General features: G+C 39.8%; 1 protein-coding gene across 1 annotated transcript in view; it reads left to right on the top strand.

Annotated features, from left to right (window-relative positions):
* Nucleotides 1–364: 364 nt before the first annotated feature.
* Nucleotides 365–24,328, top strand: part of borcs5 (BLOC-1 related complex subunit 5) — a 42,189-nt gene continuing 18,225 nt past the window's right edge. Inside the window, exons 1-4 of the mRNA XM_039769964.1 lie at nt 365–582; nt 17,057–17,156; nt 18,561–18,704; nt 21,877–22,034. Coding sequence (XP_039625898.1) covers nt 17,099–17,156; nt 18,561–18,704; nt 21,877–22,034 — 360 coding nt within the window. The 5' untranslated portion in view covers nt 365–582; nt 17,057–17,098. The remainder of the gene's footprint in view (nt 583–17,056; nt 17,157–18,560; nt 18,705–21,876; nt 22,035–24,328) is intronic.

Genomic DNA, 24,328 nt, shown 5'->3' with positions numbered 1-24,328 from the left:
GCTGATAATATACTGAATTGTAGAAAAGTATTCATCTATCAAGCCATATTTTAATATTTTTATTCAACAGTAATCTTTTTTTTTTTACAAAGAAAGATAGAACAATATGTTACAATATAAAAGCGTGTAATGCGTAAAGGTACAGAAAATGTAAATACAATATAAAGTAAGATTCATACAACAGTATTTCTTAAGGGCAGAACTCCAAAAATGAGACCACAAAAAAAACTAAAACTGCCACTTAAACGATGGTACAGGAATTATGAGTAAAATCACATTATGCAGTAGATACACAATGCTGTGTTCTTAAGAGGCACAGACAACAGAGCAATTTCATAAATTTGCAACAGTCTCTCTCTCGACTAGGTGGCGCTATTCGCCTTAAGGATGTACGAGTGAGACTGTCGAGGCCTTCTCTTAGTTACTATTCCTCTGCATCTTTCAATCGGCGTTAACTCCAGACAAAAAATGGATGTAAACGTAGCGATTCCAAGGATAAAGGAATAAATCTGCAATAACTTATTTTACACCGCACGTATTGTCTCCTGCATGGACTGCTGCTAAACTGCTTCCGTGTTGAAGGTCTGTATGTTTCCGCCTGCAGCATTTCGAGGGAATCTATGCCGGCGAACTTTGTATTTTCGTTTATGTTACCATTTTCACGGTGGAAGGCTGTAAAAGAACCTAATACGGCGTTTTGGTTTTAATTTAGGAACAGGTTTTTATTTATGTTTCGTTATATTCTTTGCCGTGCTGTTACTGTTTGAATTGGTAGCTTTGTTTATACCGATAGACTCCCTGAATTCCCAGTGTAATCTTGGCAGTTTGATGGGACTGCTAACATCGGCAGAGATGTCATATTCAGAGTTGAAATGAAACCGTGACATTTTCTTCAGACAGTTTAACGTAACGACCAATTTACTTTATAGCACAGTCGTTTGCTCAGATAGTGTTTACATCAGAATATCTCAAAACGTTAGCCGAAATAGTATATTCAACTCTTTACATGTATATTTTCTTCACTTGTTACTCTATGTATTTGCAAAAGCCTGTTAAAAGGACAGGTATGAACTTTGTGATAAACCAGTTTTTAAATGTCATATTGATTTGAAAAGCTGCCGTGGTTACAGTAGATTCAATTACATTTTTGACTTTTTTTCTCTCTTTGCTCCAATAATTTGCCCTTTACATTTGCGCTTATAAACGGGGCGAAACACGAATAAAGGAAGTCCCACTTGTAGCATCCTTAGTTTACACGATTTCAGAGAACCAACTTGGCAACTAAATGACAATTTTGTTGCATTTAGTACGGGTTACTTATTGGCAAATTTTACGTGAACGTTATTACAAATAGTAATTACAGTTTGGAGTATTTGAAAATAATTGTTACCCAATTTCACCGAATTGTTGCGTCGCCTTCACGGCCTATTTCCCAAAGTAAAGCACGTGAGAGCTAGTAACAGGCTGCTCGATACTAAGGTTTCGACACCGTGTCTAGCTTTCAAAGCACCGCTTCGAGGCTTGTTTCAAATGAGCTCGTCACGTGATTTTGAGGCACGCTTGCGTCATGACGTAATTGATATCTGCGCAGTCGAGAAGGGTCTGGCTGCAGCCACTGTAAGATGTTCAGTTCCACAGTAAGCGGAAACACGTAACCTCCAAAGTAGGCGAATGAATATAGGACCTACCCAATCACCAGCCCTGACCTTAAAAACACTGGGGAAGGCAGCAACAGTGAAATAGCATGCCTAAGCTTAAGATAGTGGGGCAGGGGCATATTCCTTCTTTAGCATATAAAATAACCGTTCGCGGAAATGTCCATCCCGGTCAACAAGTAACACGAGGCAGGACAGGATCCAACTTAAAAAGCTATTTCTTCCGCAAACTAAAAAATCCTTCTAAAAACGCACATGGATGAACACCTTTCCAGAAAAGAGTATGATGAAAACGGTTTCTTTTAACTAAATTATGCCAACCCGAACAACTGGACGTACAAGGCAGGATAAAATTAAAAAGACTAAATAGGACTAACCAATATAGGACCTACCCAATCAACAATCCTAACCTTAAAAAACACTGTGGAAGGCACCAACAGGGAAATAGCACGTCTAAGCTTAAGATAGTAGGGAAGGGGCGTTTTTCCGTCTACTGTGGCGGTCACTAGTTTCAGCTTACTGTGGAGCTCAACACCTTACAGTGGCTGTAGCCAGATGCTCTTGGCTCAGTCACTTGCCGACAACTGACTTTAAAACAGAATCGGTGCAATCGACAGCGTCTTCTGCAATTTTGGGAATGCCTCAGGATATCTGCGTTATTGAGACAAAAAAGTTGTAAAGAAACTTTGCATATTCATCCAGAGGTGGACATACTGACAAGAATGAACAGCTGGATAAGCACATCTGGAGCCAAACTTTCAAAAAAGGGCCTGCCTTTGTCAGCAACATCCTTTCCTTGTGAATGTATCGTCTCAAAGGCTGCGGTGGGGGTAAATAAGTAGTTTTCCGAACTGCAGCGCAACAGATAGAAAGACTAAGCTTTTGTCGTTTCTGTAAAAAACATTCTCACTCCTGCCAGCTTACTATTATTATTATTATTATTGAACATGTATGTAGAGGAAATGTGTCTTATTTTATGTGTATGAAAGGAAGGATGATAAATCCTTGAGTGAAACTGAGTGTTGATGCTTTGGGTAACAAGACAGGTAAGTATCAGGGAACGTTAAACGTGTCAATCACTGCAGGGGATTGTGTAACTGGAAGATGGTTTAAGAATACAGAAATGACAAAAGCTTAGTCTTTCAATAATTCTATTTACATAAAATGATTTACTCTGTTGTGCTGCAGTTCAGAAGACTACTTATTTGCCCCCCACCGCAGCCTTTGAGACGATGCATTCACAAGGAAAGGATGTTGCTGACAACGTCAGGACCTTTTTTGAAAGTTTGGCTCCAGATGTGCTTATCCAGCTATTCATTCTTGTCAGTACTTGAGCGATCTTTATGTCCACCTCTGGGTGAATTTGCAAATTTCCTTTACAAGGTTTTTGTCTCATTAATGCAGAAATTCCAAGGCTTTCACTAAGTTGCAGAAGATGCTGTCGATTGCACTGATTCTGTTTTAAAGACAGTTTTAATTAGTTACACAGCACACACTTTTACTCACATTACTTTTTGGAAATCGGTACATACATATCAGCTACAGATCTAGGAATCACTGAATACTAAAACGTTTAATGAGGAGTGTCTTGTGCATATATTGGTGTAATGACCACATCGGCTTTAGTGAAGCGTTTCTTAGCCTCTCTGATATGATGGACATGGGGTAGAATAGATTCTGGATTGTTATAATATGTGCTGCCTTACACAAATTATGCTTATCAAATTGTTAAAGATTCTAGGTGGACACGATTCCACACCAAGGAACAAGGTGCCCCATGTGAATTGTTCATAATATGTCCTAAATGTATTTGTAAACTTAGAGTCAAGTAGTACATAACTGTTTTTTTAAAAAAGTCCTTTTTTTAACTTTGGGCAAGGAGCATATGTGAGCCCCAACTAGGACTTGAACTCACGTCAGCACACCTTACAGATGCAACACAGCCAACTGCTATTGCGCTTTGAGCCAAAGAAAATAAGCAGGTGAGGGGCTGACCAAATCCAGCTAGCTGATTGTGCAGATGTCAATAACATCATGATGCTAGTGTGCCTCAAAATCACGTGACAGGCGCATTTAAAACAAGCCTTGAAGTGGTGCTTCAAGCAACACCACTTTGAAAGCTCGACACAGTATCGAAATGTGAGTATCGAGCAGCCTATTACTACCCTTGGCCTGGTTCAGCCACTCGGGTCATCAACAATGAGGATCTTATGAGCTGGATCACCCACAGGGAATCTCACCATATGGTTGTAGTGCTGTAACTGACGCTTCCTCAAAATGCAGGTAAAGTCTCCTGAGATTCTGTGAGCAAACGCTCATTCGACATAACGTCAAACCAGCAGTACCCAAGGATTCTCTGAAAAGACACAGTACCAAAGGAGTCTAGTCTTTCGTCTCAGGAGAGCGACCCTGTTTTGCAACCATGCAACAAAACAGAAAACACCAGGACTCGAAAGACTCCGATCTCCGTTCTTTTGCATAGATATCAGGAGTGCCACCCACTCCTTTCCAGCGACCTTATGACCCCCATGCTCTCCCAGTCTGTGTACTGACTTCATAGGAAGAGTCACGAGAGGCATGAATGTCACTGCTGAGGTAAGTAAACCTCTAAACAACATTTACACCCTCCCCACAGATGAAAATACTGCTTTTTCTGCCTCACTCCGCGCTTTCCGTGCAGTGCGGCTGCAGGGAGCTTAAATAACTCGGCACATCCACGTAAAAACGACTAAGGGTTGAGCAAGCTTTCTTGAAGGATTTTACTGGACGTACCTTATTGTAAACTGAAATATATACAAAAGAAACATACAGGTGTACAACCAAAGACAATAAAGGTTGATTTACAAAGCAATACATAGAAGAGAGTATACATTAAACAATGAAGCTTTAAAAGACACTTACAAGGCGAGTGATTTCCACGGTTGGGTCAAGACAAAGAGAACCATGTAGACAGGGTTCAAATTGCTGTGTACCACAACTAACCAGACCTAGGGGTTTATATACCCAAAAAGATACGCTTCGGATGTGACCAAAACAAGAGATAAAGGGGTGCCTATGTGAGACACATGGGGTGTATTGTATTCAAATGATTATTAGGCGACCTACATGCTTCACATGAGTTTCATAGACTTTTATGACACCACTGTGAGTGTGGGATGTGACTGACAGGTATGTTAATAAATGGCAAGATGAAGGGGGAGCACAGCTCAACAAATAACAGTTAACAAGATGTGGGGCAGAACACTGCTGATAGTTTACTTTAGGGATGGGACGATCGATATAGTAATCGATATTTCGATATTCAAACTGTACTCTTTTGGTATCGAGTACCATTCAAAAATATCGATTACTACTTTTTTTCTGGAAGATACAGTAGCAAGATTCATGCAAAAGGTATAGAATGTATTAACACACTTTCCATGCTCACTTACTGAAATGAGCAGACGCGCTGTAACGCAATAGCGCCATAAACCCACACATCTTGCACAAGCGCAGACTGTTTGCCAATGGCAGACCGAGAGCTTAGTTGCATGCTTCTACTATTTACAGATGGAAAAAGAATACATCTGCCCGATGCAATATCTGTGAGAAGAATCGGCAGTATTGTGGCAAAACAACCCATTTAAACAGTTAAAAAGAACACATGCTGTTCAACAGAAAGACATTTTTAAATAATCAAAGTGATGCAAGTCTGAAGCCTCGTGATTTACCTGTGCCAGATAAGGGAGATTGCAGGAGAGTTTTCAAAGATGCACAAGATGTTCCTCAGGTAACTCTGCCATTAGCAGGATTATGTAGAAGTGAATTTACTCAAGACTTTTTAGTTGAGTAAAATATTTTACCGTTTATCATTCATTAATACTTAAGCACATTGTTAGCATAATGGAGGACTTGTAGTGAAGCATAACTGTCAGAGCATTTTTTCACTAGTTGTGTCCATTTTGTTTTTCTGCCAATTAAAACAAAGTACAGCAAAATGAATATACATAAGAATGTTAAATAGTCTTAACACTTTGTAAAATACTTACTAACTATGCCTAATTTGAAGATTAAAACTTTCACTAAAAGTAGTTTTTCTTTTTGAAAAACAAGTGCCTGAGTAAATGTTAAGAAATATATTATGTTGCAAGTTTAGTTGATTTAAAAGTACTTTAATTGTATTAGTAACAGTATCTAGTGTAATAAAGTGTAATTTACCTGCTTAATTTACTATTGTTAAAATTTTATTGTGCTCATGTTTCCTCCCACAGTTCAAAGACAGGCAGGTTAGGTGGACTGACAAGGTTAAATTGGCCCCGGTGTGTGTGTATCTGTGTTTATTCTGTGATGGCCTGTTGCCCTGTTCAGGGATTGTTCCTGCCTTGCATCCGTAGAGGCAAAATAGGATTAAGCATAAAAATGTCAGTATTATTTTCTCTAAATACAAATTTGAAACCTAATTAAATGTAAAGCTAATATGACAAAATCTATCTTGATAAACCAGAAGGGCAGAGTATAACAGAAAATGCAAATGTGGGAATATTTTTTTTTTTTTGGTAAATACAATACAATTTATTTTTGTATAGCCCAAAATCACACAAGGAGTGCCGCAATGGGCTTTAAACAGACCCTGCCACTTGACAGCCCCGAGCCTTGACTCTCTAAGAAGACAAGGAACAACTCCTAAAAAAAAAAACCCAGTAGGGAAAAAATGGAAGAAACAGGAAAGGCAGTTCAAAGAGAAACCCCTTTCCAGGTAGGTTGGGCGTGCAGTGGGTGTCAAAAGGAAGGGGGTCAATACAATACACAGAACAGAACAAATCCTCAGTAAAGTATAAAAATAAAAATTTTTAGAAGTACATAGCAGAATTTAACAATGGATGACATCACATAATATGATTTGGATTTGTTTATAGTCCTGGAGACCTCATCCATCAAGCTGCCTCCCCCATTTGGCCATTCCACAGCTGAAACAGTGCTGGGCCAGCTGGGCCAAGCAATCCAATGAAAGGACCTCTCTTTCCCATGATTCCAGCGACCCTCCATTAGGGATGACTTTACCATAAGCACACAACAAGGTGTTCAAAGCGGATCAGTTTAAGTGCATTCGTGAATAACCAAATCTTTATGAAAACATAAAGGTTAATATTATCGTTATATATGTATGTTCATTCTTTGCTACCCGGATCCTTCCTGGAGTTTGCATGTTGTCCCTATGGCTGTGTAAGTTTCCTCCCACAGTCCAAAGATGCGCAGGTTATGTGAACTGGCAAAGGTAACTTGGCCATAGTGTGTGTTTGCCCTGTAGATAGAAAGAAATGGATGGGCACCCTGTCCAGAGTTTGCTCCTGCCTGTGACAGCTGGGATAAGCTCCGGCGCTCTCCCATAGCCCCGGTCTGGAGTAAGCTGGTTATAAAATTTCATGTCATGTTCATTCTGTTAATATAAATTTTGTAATAAACTTGTTATGGTGACCTTAATACTGCATTGTGCTATTAGTTCCTTTAAAATTCAGACTGGCCCATTAATAGATAGATAGATAGATACTTTGTTAATCCCAAGGGGAAATTCACATAATCCAGCTGCAGCATACTGATACAAAAACAATATTAAATTAAAGAGTAATAAAAATGCAGGTAAAAACAGACAATAACTTTGAATAATGTTAGCGTTTACCCCCCTGGGTGGAATTGAAGAGTCGCATAGAGTGGGGGAGGAACGTACTCCTCAGTCTGTCAGTGGAGCAGGACAGTGACAGCAGTCTGTCGCTGAAGCTGCTCCTCTGCCTGGAGATGACACTGGTCAGTGGATGCAGTGGATTCTCCATGATTGACAGGAGCTTGCTCAGCGCCTGTCGCTCTGCCACAGATATTAAACTGTCCAGCTTCATTCCTACAATAGAGCCTGCCTTCCTCACAAGTTTGTCCAGGTGTGAGGCATCCTTCTTCTTTATGCTGCCTCCCCAGCACACCACCGCGTAGAAGAGGGCACTCTCCACAACCGTCTGGTAGAACATCTGCAGCATCTTATTGCAGATGTTGAAGGACGCCAACCTTCTAAGGAAGTATAGTCGGCTATGACCTTTCTTACACAGAGCATCAGTATTGACAGTCCAGTCCAATTTATCATACAGCTGCACTCCCAGGTATTTACAGGTCTGTACCCTCTGCACACAGTCTCCTCTGATGATCACGGGGTCCATGAGGGGCCTGGGCCTCCTAAAATCCACCACCAGTTCCTTGGTCTTGCTGGTGTTCAGGTGTAAGTGGTTTGAGTTGCACCATTTAACAAAGTCTTTGATTAGCTTCCTATACTCCTCCTTCTACCCACTCCTGATGCAACCCACAATGGCAGTGTCATCAGCAAACTTTTGCACGTGGCAGGACTCTGAATCGCATTGGAAGTCTGATGTATATAGGTTGAACAGGACCAGAGAAAGTACAGTCCCCTGCAGCGCTCCTGTGTTGCTGACCACAATGTCAGACCTGCAGTTCCCGAGACGCACATACTGAGGTCTGTCTGTAAGATGATTCACACCTGGTGGCATGGATGGTGGACTAACTCCCATCTCTGTCAGCTTGTCCCTAAGGAGCAGAGGTTGGATGGTGTTGAAGGTGCTAGAGAAGTCCAAAAACATAAATCTTACAGCACCACTGCCTTTGTCCAAGTGGGAGAGGGATCAGTGTAGCATATAGATGATGGCATCCTCCGCTCCCACCTTCTCCTGTTATGTGAACTGCAGAGGGTCGAGGGCGTGGCGGACCTGTGGCCTCAGGTGGTGAAGCAGCAGCCGCTCCATGGTCTTCATCACATGTGACGTCAGAGCAACAGGCTGGAAGCCATTCAGCTCACTAGGACGTGATACCTTTGGGACTGGGGTGATGCAAGATATTTTCCAAAGCCTCGGGACTCTCCCCTGTTCCAGGCTCAGGTTGAAAATGCGCTGTAGAGGACTCCCCAGTTCCAGCGCACAGGCCTTCAGCAGTCATGGCGATACTCTATCTGGACCCGCTACTTTGCTGGCACGAAGTCTCCTCAGCTCTCTGCTCACCTGCGCTGCTGTAATTGTGAGTAGGGATGTCTCTCCTATGCTAGTATCAGCAGAAGGATGGTTGGAGGATGCAGTACAGTAATCCCTCGCTGTATCGCGCTTCGACTTTCACGGCTTCACTGTATCGCAGATTTTATATGTAAGCATAGCTAAATATACAGTATAACGCAGATTTTTCGCGGGTTCTGTGGACAATGGGTCTTTTTACTTCCGGTACATGCTTCCTCAGTTTGTTTTCCCAGTTGATTTCATAGAAGGGATGCTATTGGCGGATGGCTGAGAAGCCAACCAATCAGAGCATGCAGTTAAGTTTCTGTATGCTGACTGGCTCAGCGACGGTGTGCCGAATTCGATTCCGCGGCGTTAACCAGGAAGTCTCGTCTCGCTCATTCAGCATCAACGTGTTTCGCTGTGTAAAGAGTTAACTTTTGTGCTCTTTTGTGTTTATCTTTGTACGTAGTCAAGCCCTTCGTTATGGCTCCAAAACGATCTGCTCCTGCTACTGCTTCAGGGGCCGTGCCCAAGCACCAATGGAAGATGCTAGTGATTGCCGAAAAGGTAAAAGTTTTGGATATGTTGAAGGAAGGGATAAGCTACACCGCTGTAGGATGCCATTACGGCATCAATGAGTCCACGATTCTTTTTATTTAAAAAGGAGGAAAAAATATAAGATCTACGGCCGCGATGTCCTTTTAACCAGGACGCAAAACGAGTTGTAAGTGGATGTAATAAGGCAGTAGTCTAGATGGAATCTGCTTTAGGGATTTGGATTGAAGAGTGCCAGAAGAAGAACAACGGCGGTGCTACACAGTCGCCTGAAGAGGCTCCTTTAGAAGGGCTGTAACGGTCTCCTTTGTTGTGCAGTAAAATTAAACTCATCGTTATCGGAAAAGTCATTGTGTCATTGTTGGTGAGTAACCCTAATTCATTTTCTACTTACAGTACTTGGTACATGTACGTATGTTTAGTGTCACTGTACACACATTTACTGTATACAATTTGTCTTTCATTGTACGTATTTATTGCTGGTGGCCTGTCTATCGTAATGTCTATAACATACACACGTGGACAAAATTGTTGGTACCCTTCAGTCAATGAAAGAAAAACTCAAAATGGTCACAGAAATAACTTTAATCTGACAAAAGTAATAATAAATAAAAATTCTATGAAATTTAACCAATGAAAGTCAGACATTGATTTTCAACCATGCTTCAACAGAATTATTTAAAAAAATAAACTCATGAAACAGGCCTGGACAAAAATGATGGTACCCCTAACTTAATATTTTGTTGCACAACCTTTTGAGGCAATCACTGCAATCAAACGATTCCTGTAACTGTCAATGAGACTTCTGCACTTCTCAGCAGGTATTTTGGCCCACTCCTCATGAGCAAACTGCTCCAGTTGTCTCAGGTTTGAAGGGTGCCTTTTCCAGACGGCATGTTTCAGCTCTTTCCAAAGATGCTCAATAGGATTGAGGTCAGGGCTCATAGAAGGCCACTTTAGAATAGTCCAATGTTTTCCTCTTAGCCATTCTTGGGTGTTTTAGCTGTGTGTTTTGGGTCATTGTCCTGTTGCAAGACCCATGACCTGCGACTGAGACCAAGCTTTCTGACACTGGCCAGCACATTTCTCTCTAGAATCCCTTGATAGTCTTGAGATTTCATTGTACCCTGCACAGATTCAAGACACCCTGTGCCAGATGCAGCAAAGCAGCCCCAGAACATAACAGAGCCTCCTCCATGTTTCACAGAAGGGACAGTGTTCTTTTCTTGATATGCTTCATTTTTCCGTCTGTGAACATAGAGCTGATGTGCCTTGGCAAAAAGTTCAATTTTTGTCTCATCTGTCCATAGGACATTCTCCCAGAATCTTTGTGGCTTGTCCACATGTAGTTTGGCAAATTCCAGTCTGGCTTTTTTATGATTTGTTTTCAACAATGGTGTCCTCCTTGGTCATCTCTCATGAAGTCCACTTTGGCTCAAACAACGACGGATGGTTCGATCTGACACTGATGTTCCTTGAGCTTGAAGTTCACCTTGGATCTCTTTAGAAGTTTTTCTGGGCTCTTTTGTTACCATTCGTATTATCCGTCTCTTTGATTTGTCATCAATTTTCCTCCTGCGCCACGTCCAGGAGGTTGGCTACAGTCCCATGGATCTTAAATTTCTGAATAATATGTGCAACTGTAGTCACAGGAACATCAAGCTGCTTCAGATGGTCTTATAGCCTTTACCTTTGACATGCTTGTCTATAATTTTCTTTCTAATCTCCTGAGACAACTCTTTCCTTCGCTTCCTCTGATCCATGTTGAGTGTGGAACACACCATGTCACCAAACAACACAGTGACTACCTGGAGCCCTATATATAGGTCCACTGACTGATTACAAGATTGTAGACACCTGTGATGCTAATTAGTGGACACACCTTGGATTAACATGTCCCTTTGGTCACATTATTTTCAGTCTTTTCTAGGGGTACCATCATTTTTGTCCAGGCCTGTTTCATGAGTTTATTTTTTTTAAAAATTCTGTTGAAGCATGGTTGAAAATCAATGTCTGACTTTCATTGGTTAAATTTCATAGAATTTTTATTTATTATTACTTTTGTCAGATTAAAGTTATTTCTGTGACCATTTTGAGTGTTTCTTTCATTGACTGAAGGGTACCAACAATTTTGTCCGCGTGTGTATGTGATATCGGAGATGCTTGATATCTTTAAAATAATATTTAGGTTTTACTGTGTATATATATATATATATATATATACAGTGTGTTTACATAATTTCAATGAATCTTACCTAATATCTAAGAGAATACAAAGGGTTTATGCTGTATAACTGTGCGGGGAATATTTATAAACAGTGTGGGAGAGTTTATAAGGGCTTAAAATATATAAAAATAACCATACAAACATATGGTTTCTACTTCGCGGATTTTCACCTATCGCGGGGGGTTCTGGAATGCAACCCCTGCAATCGAGGAGGGATTACTGTACTCCGAGGTGAGAGTGGGTTAGGGTGGTCAAACCTGTTAAAGAAGTTGTTCGTCTGGTTTGCTCTCTCCACGTCTCTCTCGATGGTGGCACTCTGCTTCGAGCTGCAGCCAGTGATGATCTTCATCCCATCCCATACTTCCTTCATGCTGTTATTCTGCAACTTCTGCTCCAGCTTTCTCCTGTACTGCTCCTTCGCCACCCTGAGCTGGATTCGGAGTTCCTTCTGCATGCGCTTGAGCTCATGTGATCACCGCCTTTAAAAGCCCTTTTCTTCTGGTTCAAAAGGCACTTGATGTCACTTGTAATCCATGGCTTGTTGTTAGCATAGCAGCGTACTGTTCTTACTGGAACTACAATGTCCATACAGAAGTTGATGTAATCAGTTGTGCAGTCAACAACCTCCTCAATGTTCTCACTATGTGATCCCTGCAGGATATCCCAGTCTGTAGTTCCAAAGCAGTCTCTCAGACATTGCTCTGCCTCAGGGGACCACTTCCTGAATGAGCGTGTGGTTGTAGGTAGCTCCCTCACTCTTGATGTGTAGTGAGGCTGAAGCAGAACCAGGTTATGACCTGCTTTCCCAAGTGCAGGCAGCGGGGTGGCACAGTATGCGTCTTTAACGTTTGCATACAGTAGGTCAATAGTCCTATTTCCCCGGGTATTACGGTCCACATACTGGGAGAAGGCAGGTAATGTTTTGTCCAGTGTTACATGGTTAAAGTCTCCAGAGATTAGCAGAAGCGCCTCAGGGTGCTGCGTTTGTAATTTAGCAACTGCGGAAATGGATGACGTCACTCGCTATCTCTGCGTTCGCTCGAGGGGGGATGTAAACAATAACAACAATGACGTTTCCAAATCTCTTGGCAAGTAATAGGGACGCAGACTTACAGCCAACAGTTCGATGTCCTTGCAGCAAGTGGAGATTTTAACGTTTACATGTTCAGAGTTGCACCATCTTGTATTGACATAGAGAGCGACACCCCTTCCTTTCCGCTTCCCGTTGGTACTTGCGTCTCTGTCCGCTCTAACTGTAACTGTACTAATAATTAGCCATTCTAAACATTATCATTATTTGAAAACAAATTCCTGTGCTTTTTAAAAAATACTCAGTATCGGTATTAAAAATCTGAAACATAAAATACTTGTATTGGTATCGATTTGAAAAATGGTGGTATTGCCCATCCCTAGTTTACTTCCCTGTGCAGTATATTGGATGCCACCACCTACTGAGAAAATTCAAAAGCTGATTCGACGTTCAATCAAACCCCAGCTAATCGGATACTGAGTTTGTCAGTTTCTCTCAATCTCCACTGTTAAGCTTAGAATAATTTTAATTGAAAATTATACTGGGGAATTTCCAGGTGAATGATTGTGATGTTTAGCTTTTAGTTCAAATATATCAGTTGTGGTATTTTTCTGTTACTGCATATCTGGCATGCTCGGTCTTCTTTATTCTGTAGTATATTGCAATGTGTGCCTTTGGCAGTTTTGCGTTTAGTGTTTCAGGCTTTGTCATTTAAACAAAAGAAAGCTATTTTTACTATTTAACAGAAATATTAACAGCTGTAAAAACGTATTGTTTCAGGTACAGATGTTTTACTCTTTTAATTTTTAGAATTTGTTCATGAATTCCCTTAAATATTAGTTTATTACACACAAGCTCTAGTAATCTGTTCTGACCCAGCAATGTGAACCATTATACATTTGTTAAATTAACAACCAAAATAGCTAAGACTGTGACTATTCTCTTTGTGCTTTTTGAGGACTTTGCACTTTTTAATAACTTTTTTAGTTGAACAATACATTTGATCTCATTGGAGGAGGTAGGCAGGATTGAGAAGCTATAGCAGCCTCCAAGGGAATCTTCTACAATGTGTTGTCTTCCTGGTGCATAAGTGGGATACCTCCCTTGATGCTCCAGACCCAAACTGTCTCTAGTTTATTTCATTAAAAATAATTTATACATGGCTAATTTGTCAGTTTTGCAAAATAAATGAAGAAGTCATGTATAAATACTGGAGAAGGAACTGGCCAGGTGCTGTTCTACAAAGTTTTACCTATACCAAACACCGTTTCATGAGTAGATTACAAAGTATGATATGTTGCTGGGATTTTGATATATGTTACGTTAGCACAGGCTTCTAAGACATTTGGGCAGAAATGGTATTTATCACTGAAACAGGTTCAATTCTAACAAGAAGGAAACTTATGTACTGGAAAGGTGCATGTACAAGCTAGTTAGGACATCTTAAACTAGGAATTTTGTGAGAAGAGAACTGTGTAAAAAAAAAAAAAAAAAAGGCCATATATAAAAGTAGCATCAACAAAACTTTGTGTAAACACAAACTTAATAGCATAAAGTCACTAAGCAAGCATAAAAACAATAAAATAAAAGCTGAATGTGTTTACATTAAAATTTTTAAAAAACAAATCAGTTTTGTACAGTATATAGCAGCACATAAATCTATTTAAGCCCGTGGCACATTGCATATTGATTCTAGAGTCTTGTATTGCAGAGGCATTATGTGTGTGTGTGTGTGTGTGCGTGTGTGTGTGTATCAGTTTCAGCTGCTTGAAATAATTAATAACAGGTGCTCTAGAGGGGCAACAATGAGACAACCCTCAAAACAGGAATGGTTTAACAGGTGGAGACTACTGACACTTTTCCCCTCCTCATCTTTTCTGACTGTTTTTCACTAGTTTTGCATTTGGCTACAGTCAGTGTCACTACTGGTAGCATACGGCAATACCTGGACCCTACAGAGGTTGCACAGGTAGTCCAACTTCTCCAGGATGATACATCAATACATGCCATTGCCAGAAGGTTTGCTGTGTCTCACAGCACAGTCTCAAGGGCATGGAGGAGGTTCCAGGAGACAGGCAGTTACTCTAGGAGAGCTGGACAGGGCCATAGAAGGTCCTTAACCCATCAGCAGGACTGGTATCTGCTCCTTTGGGCAAGGAGGAACAGGATGAGCACTGCCAGAGCCCTACAAAATGACTTCCAGCAGGCCACTCGTGTGAATGTCTCTGACCACACAATCAGATGCAGACTTCATGAGGGTGGCCTGAGGACCCACCGTCCTCTAATGGGCCCTATGCTCACTGCACGGCACCGTGGAGCTTGACTGGCATTTGCCATAGAATACCAGAATTGGCAGGTCAAAAACTGGTGCCCTGTGCTTTTCACAGATGAGAGCAGGTTCATCCTGAGCACATGTGACAGACGTGAAAGGGTCTGGAGAAACTATGGAGAACATTATGCTGCCTGTAACATCGTTCAGCATGACTGATTTTGTGGTGGGTCAGTGATGGCCTGGAGAGGCATATCTATGGAGGGATGCATAGACCTCTACAGGCTAGACAACGGCACCTTGACTGCCATTAGGTAATGGGATGAAATCCTTGGACCCATTGTCAGACCCTATGGTGCAGTGGCTCCTGGGTTACTTCTGGTGTACCACAATGCCCGGCCTGTTGTGGTAAGAGTATGCAGGCAGTTCCTGAAGGATGAAGGAATTTATACCATTGACTGGCCCCCACGCTCGCCTGACCTAAATCCAATAGAACACCTCTGGGACATTATGTTTTGGTCAATCTGACACCGCCAGGTTGCACCACAGACTGTCCAGGAGCTCAGTGATGCCCTGGTCCAGATCTGGGAGGAGATCCTCCAGGACACCATCTCATTAGGAACATGCCCCGATGTTGTCATGTGTGCATACAAGTACGTGGGGGTCATACAAACTACTGAGTATGATTTGGAGTTGCTGCAATTAAATTTCGGCAAAATGGACTAGCCTGCCGCATCATTTTTTCACTTTGATTTTCGGGGTGTCTTTGAATTCAGCCCTCTGTAGGTTGATAATTTTCATTTCCATGAAACAATGTGGTATCCTTTAGTTCCTAACACATTACCCAGTCGATATCAGTATAGCTATCCAGCAGAATTTTTTTTCCCATTGAGATCTGATGTGTTTTCAAAGTGTTCCTTTTTTTTTTGAGCAGTATATATTTATTAATGTTTTCTTTATTTTAGAATATTACGTTTTTAATATATTTAAACTTTGAATGCAGTTCTAAATTGTGACAGGAGTCTTTAATTTAGTTTTGGGATTTGCATGAAAATTACAGCAAACATTTCACATACACACACACGCTTATATTATATTTGCTGTGTATGTAATTAGCATGCATTTATATGTTCATATAAAGACTTGTGGCGGACGCCCCGTCATTATCTGTTCAGAGGGAGCAGCCATGGACAGTGCAATACCTCCCCCTGGATGCTAGATGGCCACCCCCCTGGGTTGGAGCAGTGCTTCAGTTCCCGCAGGGCTCCATGGGAATTGGAGTTGGGTGCAGCCCTGTTGGATCCCGCAGGTGCCACCAGGGGGTGCTGCAGCTGGGACTCCTGAGCCCATATGAGCAGTGTATTCGCCACACCCGGGTGGAATATAAAAGGGCCCAGCAACCACCACTCAATGGCCAGAATCAGGAGGAGGTGGACGACGAAGCTTACGGAGGAGGAATGGAGGAAGAAAAAGAGACAAAAGTATTGTATGGAGTTGTGCTTGTGGGGACTGTGGTGTGTGCCTGTGGGAACAAGGAAGGTGTTGCACACTGGTGAAAAAATAGAAATTAAACATTTATTTATTTTATCAGTGTGTCTGTCTGTGTCGGGTCAGAGCTCATATAGCACCTTTCAGTCACAGTGTATAATCAGTTGGATTTCTATTAAGTATTTTCATATTGTTTTTTAATTACATTGTAGTGCAGTAAAATGGCAACCATATATAATTTCAATGGTTTTGTGGAAATAATAAATAAAAAAAGAGCCTTAAGCCATTATTATAAATGAATTACAACATGTATATTCTTTATTAACACCAACTAGTGAAGTTCCACATACTCTTGTTAATACAGTTTGGGAGATTGAAGAAATCTAACAAAGCTTCCTTTAATCAGCTTTGTTAATTTACATATAATGACTATGAAGCACTTCAAACGCACTGAGCAACATACAGATAAATGGTATAGTCCAGAAACCGCCTTAGTATATTATGTAAAATCCCAAAATAGTTAAATATATTAAGAGGTATGGGTGGATACTTGCTTAAATATATATATATGTAACCTGTTATCACAGAATAAAATATAAAGTTAAATGTTATATATGATCCTATTTTGTAATTTGAATATGCTTATACAAATGTCAGTGTGTCCTAGTTAAACAGGCAGGCAGTTTCAAGTAGATTTTTCTCTTACAATGGTATTTTAAAAATTTTAGAAAAAAAGTATAGTCAACATTTTTGTGTGTATCTTGAATGAAAATCTTGCCATAATTGAATATATTTTTCTTTGTAATTAAGGAACTGCTGAAGAATATTACTATACTCCCTTCACACAGGACAATGGGGGCAGAGCAGAGCGCTGATGTAGAACACAAGCACTTGGATTTAGGCAGTACAGGTAACTTTTTGTCCATTTCTAACCTTTACATGTTCTGAAAGCATATTTATTATAAGTTTTGATTTACATTAGAATACATTCCCATGATGAAATTATTGTTCATTTAATTAAATATTTTATGTTAACTTGTAAAACAATATTTTATGTTAACTTGTTTTAGTAATTTCATAATATTGTGTGGAGCAGTTCAGTTCAGAAGTTGTTGGTGCTGCTTATTCACAGTTTTATAATCTTGTATTCAAATTTGAGACACTTTCAGTGTAAAATTGCATGTTTTGTCCAAAAATCTCAAAAAGCAGCACTTTCATTTGATACTTATTGCACCAAAATCTTTGTGAGACATCCTGTACAAATAGTGTGCAAATACTGACAATGACAACATGCAGTTAACTGTACTATACTTTTCCATTTATGTACACTGAACAAGTGTATTATCTTTCGTTTAAAGTCTGTTTATTCATAGCAGAACAAAGTTACTTTACACTGATTTTGCGAAAATAAAAACATTAGTAAGACAAAAGACTCTGAGTTTATGTTTATCATTTGTGTCTGGTAGCTGTTTTTGTTTTGCACTGAGAGTTTGCCAAGGTTGTTGAGGTTTTACAGTATTGATTAATGCATTTACACTCTCGTCTAGGACAAATCAAACACTACCTATCAGAATGATCCAGCTCACATGCATTTACACTTTGATCCTATATACATCAGAATAGAATGAATGCATGCACATAAACGAACATATGCTGTATGTGCATATGTACATTCATACTTATTACTAACTTCTATTTCTTTATTTTTGGGCCATGTGAAACCTTTGACGTTTTATGAAAACTCAATAAATAAGTAAATTAATAAACAAATAAATACATAACTGCGGTGGGTTGGCACCCTGCCCAATAAATACATAAATATTATAAAAAACAAATACAACAATTACTAAAAAAAATAAGTGGAATAATGGAGTAATCACTCCATCCATCACTTGGTATACATGTTGCTGCCATCAAGTTCAAAATTACCTTATTCTTTTCTTAAAATGGTACAATTTCTCAATTTAAACATTTGATATGTTTTCTATGTTCTATTGTGAATAAAATATGCGTTTGTGAGATTTGCAAATCATTGTATTTTGTTTTTATTTACATTTTATACAGTGTCCCAACTGTTTTGGAATTGGGTTCATAGTACCCTGTGATGCCATAATAGATAGTGGCTCCCTATGATTATGTACTGGAAAGATTGTTCAAGAAAAAGATGGTTGGTTAGATATTTTTAGTAATGCTTCACTAATATCTTTTTCCTATTGGGTGAAAAGGTTTTAATTTCAACAAGAAACGGTACAGTTATATTGCATTTTTTTCTGTGTTTCAATTTTGCTTCTTTAATCTGTCTGTTCTTCTATAGCGGTGCCATCTCCAGTAAAGCAGAAGGCTAGAATGGATGATATTGTTGTTGTGACGCAGGGCACACAGAGCTTGCGAAACATTCACAATGATCCAGATGTGATCAAGCTGCAAGAGATTCCAACTTTCCAACCTCTGTTAAAAGGTAATGAAAAAATGAAAATTATACTTATTTTGATAAAAGCTGTGTTAAGTCAGCTGAACTTTCACAGCATAGCCACAAAAAGCAGGGTGTGAAAGTAAATTTGAACATATGATATTTGAAGACAACTTTGCAAAACAAATATAAAATGAATCTAAAAGTAAAATCTGGTATCCTATAAATTCATTAACTGTTGTATTGCAATTTTTTTCACAGGAAGCTTATTTATTTAATGTATAATTCATTAATCAATTAAAATATAATTAGACAATTTGGAAATTGTACGATAAATTTGGTAGTCACAGTATATAGTACAATCAGTGCTCCATCTCAGCTGCAAGATTCCTATTGCAGTTAAATATGCTGACATTTGCCACTTTCTGCATTTATTTTGTCACTTCAACCAAAGCGTTAGTATACTATCTCCTATTTTGTAATTTTAAATATCTTTGTTTCAAGTTTTTACTTAATAAGGATTACATAAGTAGAAATATCACCCAAGGACTGTAATTTAAGGTGGCAGAGTTGTTATTTCACAGTACCACTGAAAACGTTTGACTAGCTGTATCAATAGCTCTTACTCACACTCCCATAAAATTCCCAAAAAATCCACCATAATTAAAAGATAAGTGTCTGATTCTGTCTGTTTATGTCTCAGTCATTCCAACAGATGACACATCACCAATATTTATAGCAATAAAATGCATTGCACTTGGCATTCCAATAAATGATGTATCACAAACATTAACACTGCTTTTATGTATTCCAAAATCCTAAATGGCATTTAACTAAGACATATGCTTTGGATTTGTCCTTCCAAAAGATGGTGCACCACAGATATTTGTAGTAATGCATTTTACTGCTTTACTATTTATATTTCAACCTGTCTTAGACCAGTGATACAGCTAGTGAATACATACATGGTAAAAAATTTTCATTTATATAATAAGGGTAAAATTGGGAAATAATGCAGCATTTAATTAAGGAAGAAAACTAGCTGAGTAAGAGGATGAGTTTATTTTTTAACTAGGATTTAATGAAAGGTGTATATAAATTCAAAGGTAATGTTGTTAAAAATAAACTGTAGTCCTTATTCAAAAATACATTATTCACATACATATGGTTAAAACAATTTTCTTACTCTGTTTTCTTTCTGTTTTTAGCAATATATAAGTTCAAGTGCATTCTAAGCCCTGGTTTTAATAAAGGGATGAAGTTACATTATTAATACAGAAATGAAAGTAAACACCTTTTTACTGTTTGGTTATATAGTATCAGTCTGTGTTGTTCTTGTTGTGTGACGTCCTGGTAAATTTTGAAGGTAGATTGTTCAGAGAGCTATGGTGATATAATATTGGAACACGGATTCTTTCCAGGTCCTACTGCATAACACAATTAATTTAATTACATTTCATGTATAAAGTACATTGGAAGGATATTAATAACTTATTATGCCAAAACTATATAACAAAATATGTTACATGAAATATTTATTTAGGAAATAACAGATCTTTCTATGATATGGTTTCAATCTCAGTTTCTAGATGACTACAGTGGCTGCCAGGTGTACTTCAATTAATTTCTCAAACAGAAGTCAATAATAGCTTTCTACAGAACAGTCTTTTTCATTGTACAGTATATCTTGATAGTACTCTAATCCTGTCAAGCCAAACAAAAGCATTTTTCATATAGTGGATTTTCCTTATATGTGAATACTAACCACAATACTTGTCAAAGACATGTAATAGAATAAATAAAACATACTTGCTATTTCTTGCCCAGCTTCACAGACCCTGTCATTATTTTCAAGACACGTTTCTCATTTCCTATTGTGAAGGGTTGCCAGATCCTTAAAAAATGTATAGCCCAATGACAGCTTAAAAATAATGAATTTGCAAAAAAAATAGCCAATATACATTATATAGGTAAAATGACACACCAGAAAGCAGAAGGTGGTGTCACAACAAGAGGGTTAGGTACATACTGTCGAAGCCCTTGGTAGAGGGTGTTCTCTCGGAGATATTTCAGAGTGATAGAATGGGTATATATCATCACACAACAATCTTGAAATGCATTGTGTTAAATTCAAGTGTATCTCAAATCTCTATTGATGTATTAAGGAGAATACACTACTGCAACTAAAACATAAATAGCAAGTTTCCTAACAGAATTTCACTGTTTAGTCCAAATTCTAGTGATTCTCATGTTGCATCAGTACATCTCACATGTAGTGTATCTTAACTTTTGAAAAATCTGAATTGATGCATTTAGGTGAAAACACACTGATACTCTACAACAGTAAATAATACATACAAGTGCAAATTGTAGTGGAAATGATTTCAGATAAATGATAAATATGGTAAAAATGCCTTGGAGGGTGGGTTGAAAAATAGTCCAAAATACTGTGTTGTTTTTAAAAAAAGTAGCCTAAAAATTGCAACCTGCGAAAGGCCGTTTTTTTTCCCTGACGAATGACAATCAAATTGGGTGAGAGAACTGCGGAACCAGGCAACACTGATACTTGCTATCTTTGAAGACTTTCAAAATGCCTCATACACACTCCTCCTTATGCATCTTACATGTGTACTCCCTATTTCATTGCATCACCAAAGCCAAACTGACCAATCATACCAAAGCTAAACTGACCAATGAGATTGCTCAGGAGGAAAGGACACACAGACCTTAGTGTTTTATTATATAGTAGAAGATTTAAGTACCTGCCAATGGACCAATGCAAATTAGCTCTTCTAAATCCCTCCATTTTTTAATTGTTTCTTTCTAAATATATTAATGAAACAAATGCTCTGATTAATAAAAAGTTGGTTACCTGCTCTTTTCCTTATTATTTGACACATTAATTTCATAATTAAGAAAACCAATACACAGATATAATAAATGTATCTATACATTTGCACAAATGCATCTGTAATTGCCTTTAATAAGTGACTACTGTGCTTTAGATTTTAATCTTTGTTTTATCTTTGTAATATTTTAAGAATCGATAGATAAAAAGTAATCTCTGTTTCTAACCTCAACTAGGTCTTTTCAATAAGAATTTTTTTTTATCATTTAGAAAAATGTAAAAATAAGACAAAAGCATATTTAACTATTTAACTAGCAAAACTAATAGTAGAACATCTTAATTTCAGCTAGCCAATGCACTTTGTATCTGCAGGAATTCTCAGTGGACAGACATCCCCTACTAGCAGTAAACTGGAGAAGCTAGACTCACAAAACGTTCTTCAATTATGCCTTCGTTACCAGGGTCACCTACACCAATGTGCTGAGGCTGTAGCCTTTGACCAGAATGCACTTGTGAAAAGAATCAAAGAGGTATAGCATAATATTGATTAAATCTTTAAATGTTAATTGTGGTAGTTGGTGTATTTTTTAACCGGTTTTAGGTAATATATTTTTTACATATTAACAGATTCTGCTCTTATACTGTTTACTGGCTGACACATTTATGCAGGAGGACTAACAAGATCAGGGGATCAGGATACATTGCAACTATTTGTAAACCTTTTTTGTTTGCAGATTTATTGACTTGTTGAGGGTCACACATTAAGACAGAAATAGAAAAATTTCCAACAGCCTTGTTTTTAAAGTCCATTGCCTTAGCTGCTATACCACATCCATCTATCCATCCATTATCCAACCCGCTATATGCTAACTACAGGGTCACGGGGGGGGTCTGCTGGAGCCAATCCCAGCCAACACAGGGCGCAAGGCAGGAAACAAACCCCGGGCAGGGCACACACACACACACACACACACACACACACACACTAGGGACAATTTAGGTTCCGTGCCTCTATTGTTGAGGCGGCTGACTGGAGCTGTGGCCGTAAGGGGGTCGGTGCCTGTCATGGCAGCAATCCCCGAACCCGTTGGTGGACACCGGCGGTGAGGGATGCCGTCAAGCTGAAGAAGGAGTCCTACTGGATCATTTTATCCTGTGGGACTCGGGAGGCAGCTGATAGGTACCGGCAGGCCAAGCGGAATGTGGCTTCGGTGGTTGCTGAGGCAAAAACTTGGGTGTGGTAGTTTGGGGAGGCCATGGAGAACAACTTTCGGAGGGCTTCAAGGAGATTCTGGTCCACCGTCCGGCGTCTCAGGAGGGGGAAGCAGTGCAGTGTCAACACTGTATATGGTGGGGATGGTGTGCTGCTGACCTCGACTTGGGATGTTGTGGGTCGGTGGGGAGAGTATTTCAAAGACCTCCTCAATCCCACCAACATGCCTTCCAATGAGGAAGCAGAACCTGAGGACTCGGAGGTGGGCTCCCCCATCTCTGGGACTGAGGTCACCAAGGTGGTTAAAAAACTCCTTGGTGGCAGGGCCCTGGGGGTGGAGAGATATGCCCGGAGTTCCTCAAGGCTCTGAATGTTGTAGGACTGTCTTGGCTGACACGTCTCTACAACATCGCATGGACATCGGGGACAGTGCCTCTGGATTGGCAGACCGGGGTGGTGGTCCCCTTCTTTAAGAAAGGGGACCGGAGGGTGTGTTCCAACTACAGAGAGATCACACTCCTCAGCCTCCCTGGAAAAGTCTGTTCAGGGGTTCTGGAGAGGAGGGTCCATTGGATAGTCGAACCTCGGATTTTGGAGTAACAGTGTGGTTTAACTTTTATGGACAGAATTTCAAGCCGCAGCCAGGGTGTTGAGGGGGTCTGGTTTGGTGGACTCAGGATTGGGTCACTGCTTTTTGCAGATGATGTTGTCCTGTTTGCTTCATCAGGCCGTGATCTTCTACTCTCTCTGAATCGGTTCGCAGCTGACTGTGAAGTGGCTGGAATGGGCATCGGCACCTCCAAATCCAAGACCATGGTCCTCAGCTGGAAAAGGGTGGAGTGCCCTCTCAAGGTTGGGAGCGAGATCCTGCCCCAAGTGGAGGAGTTCAAGTATCTCAGGGTCTTGCTCATGAGTGAGGGAAGAATGGAGCGTGAGATCGACAGGCAGATCGGTTCGGCGTCCGCAGTGATGTGAGCTCTGCATTGGTCTATCGTGGTGAAAAAGGAGCTGAGCCGTAAGGCAAAGCTCTCCATTTACCATCGATCTGCGTTCCTGCCCTCACCTATGGTCATGAGCTATGGGTAGTGACCGAAAGAACGAGATCGCAAATACAAGCAGCTGAAATGAGTTTCCTCCACAGGGTGTCTGGGCTTTCCCTTAAAGATAGGGTGAGAAGCTCAGTCATCTGGGAGGGCCTCAGAGTAGAGCCGCTGCTCCTCTGCATCGAGAGGAGTCAGATGAGGTGGCTCCGGGCATCTGATCAGCCAACTAATAACACAGATGTGGGAACTTTTAATTATTAATCTTAAACAAATATAATGTGGAATTTTTTTACAAAATATATTCTTTATGCATGTAATACTACTTAATTTAAGGATACATTCTGGCAGCCTTGTCATGTTCAAATAGTTCTTCAATATAGTAAATGGTTACTTTTATAAATTCATAGTCTGTCCAAAGACATGCAGGTTAGGTGAATTAGAAATCCTAAATTGGCCGTAGGCTGTGGTTGGGGTGTGTGTGCGTGTGTGTGTATGTGTATTCGTCCAGTCCAGGGTTTGCTCATGCCTTGTGCCCTATGCTAGCTGGGATGGTCTCCAGCAGACTCCT

This window comes from Polypterus senegalus, chromosome 11 (assembly GCF_016835505.1).
Source record: "Polypterus senegalus isolate Bchr_013 chromosome 11, ASM1683550v1, whole genome shotgun sequence".
Classification (NCBI taxonomy): Eukaryota; Metazoa; Chordata; class Cladistia; order Polypteriformes; family Polypteridae; genus Polypterus; species Polypterus senegalus.
The sequence above is the reverse complement of the archived record's forward strand: the minus strand, read 5'-3'. Positions and strand labels throughout refer to the sequence as shown.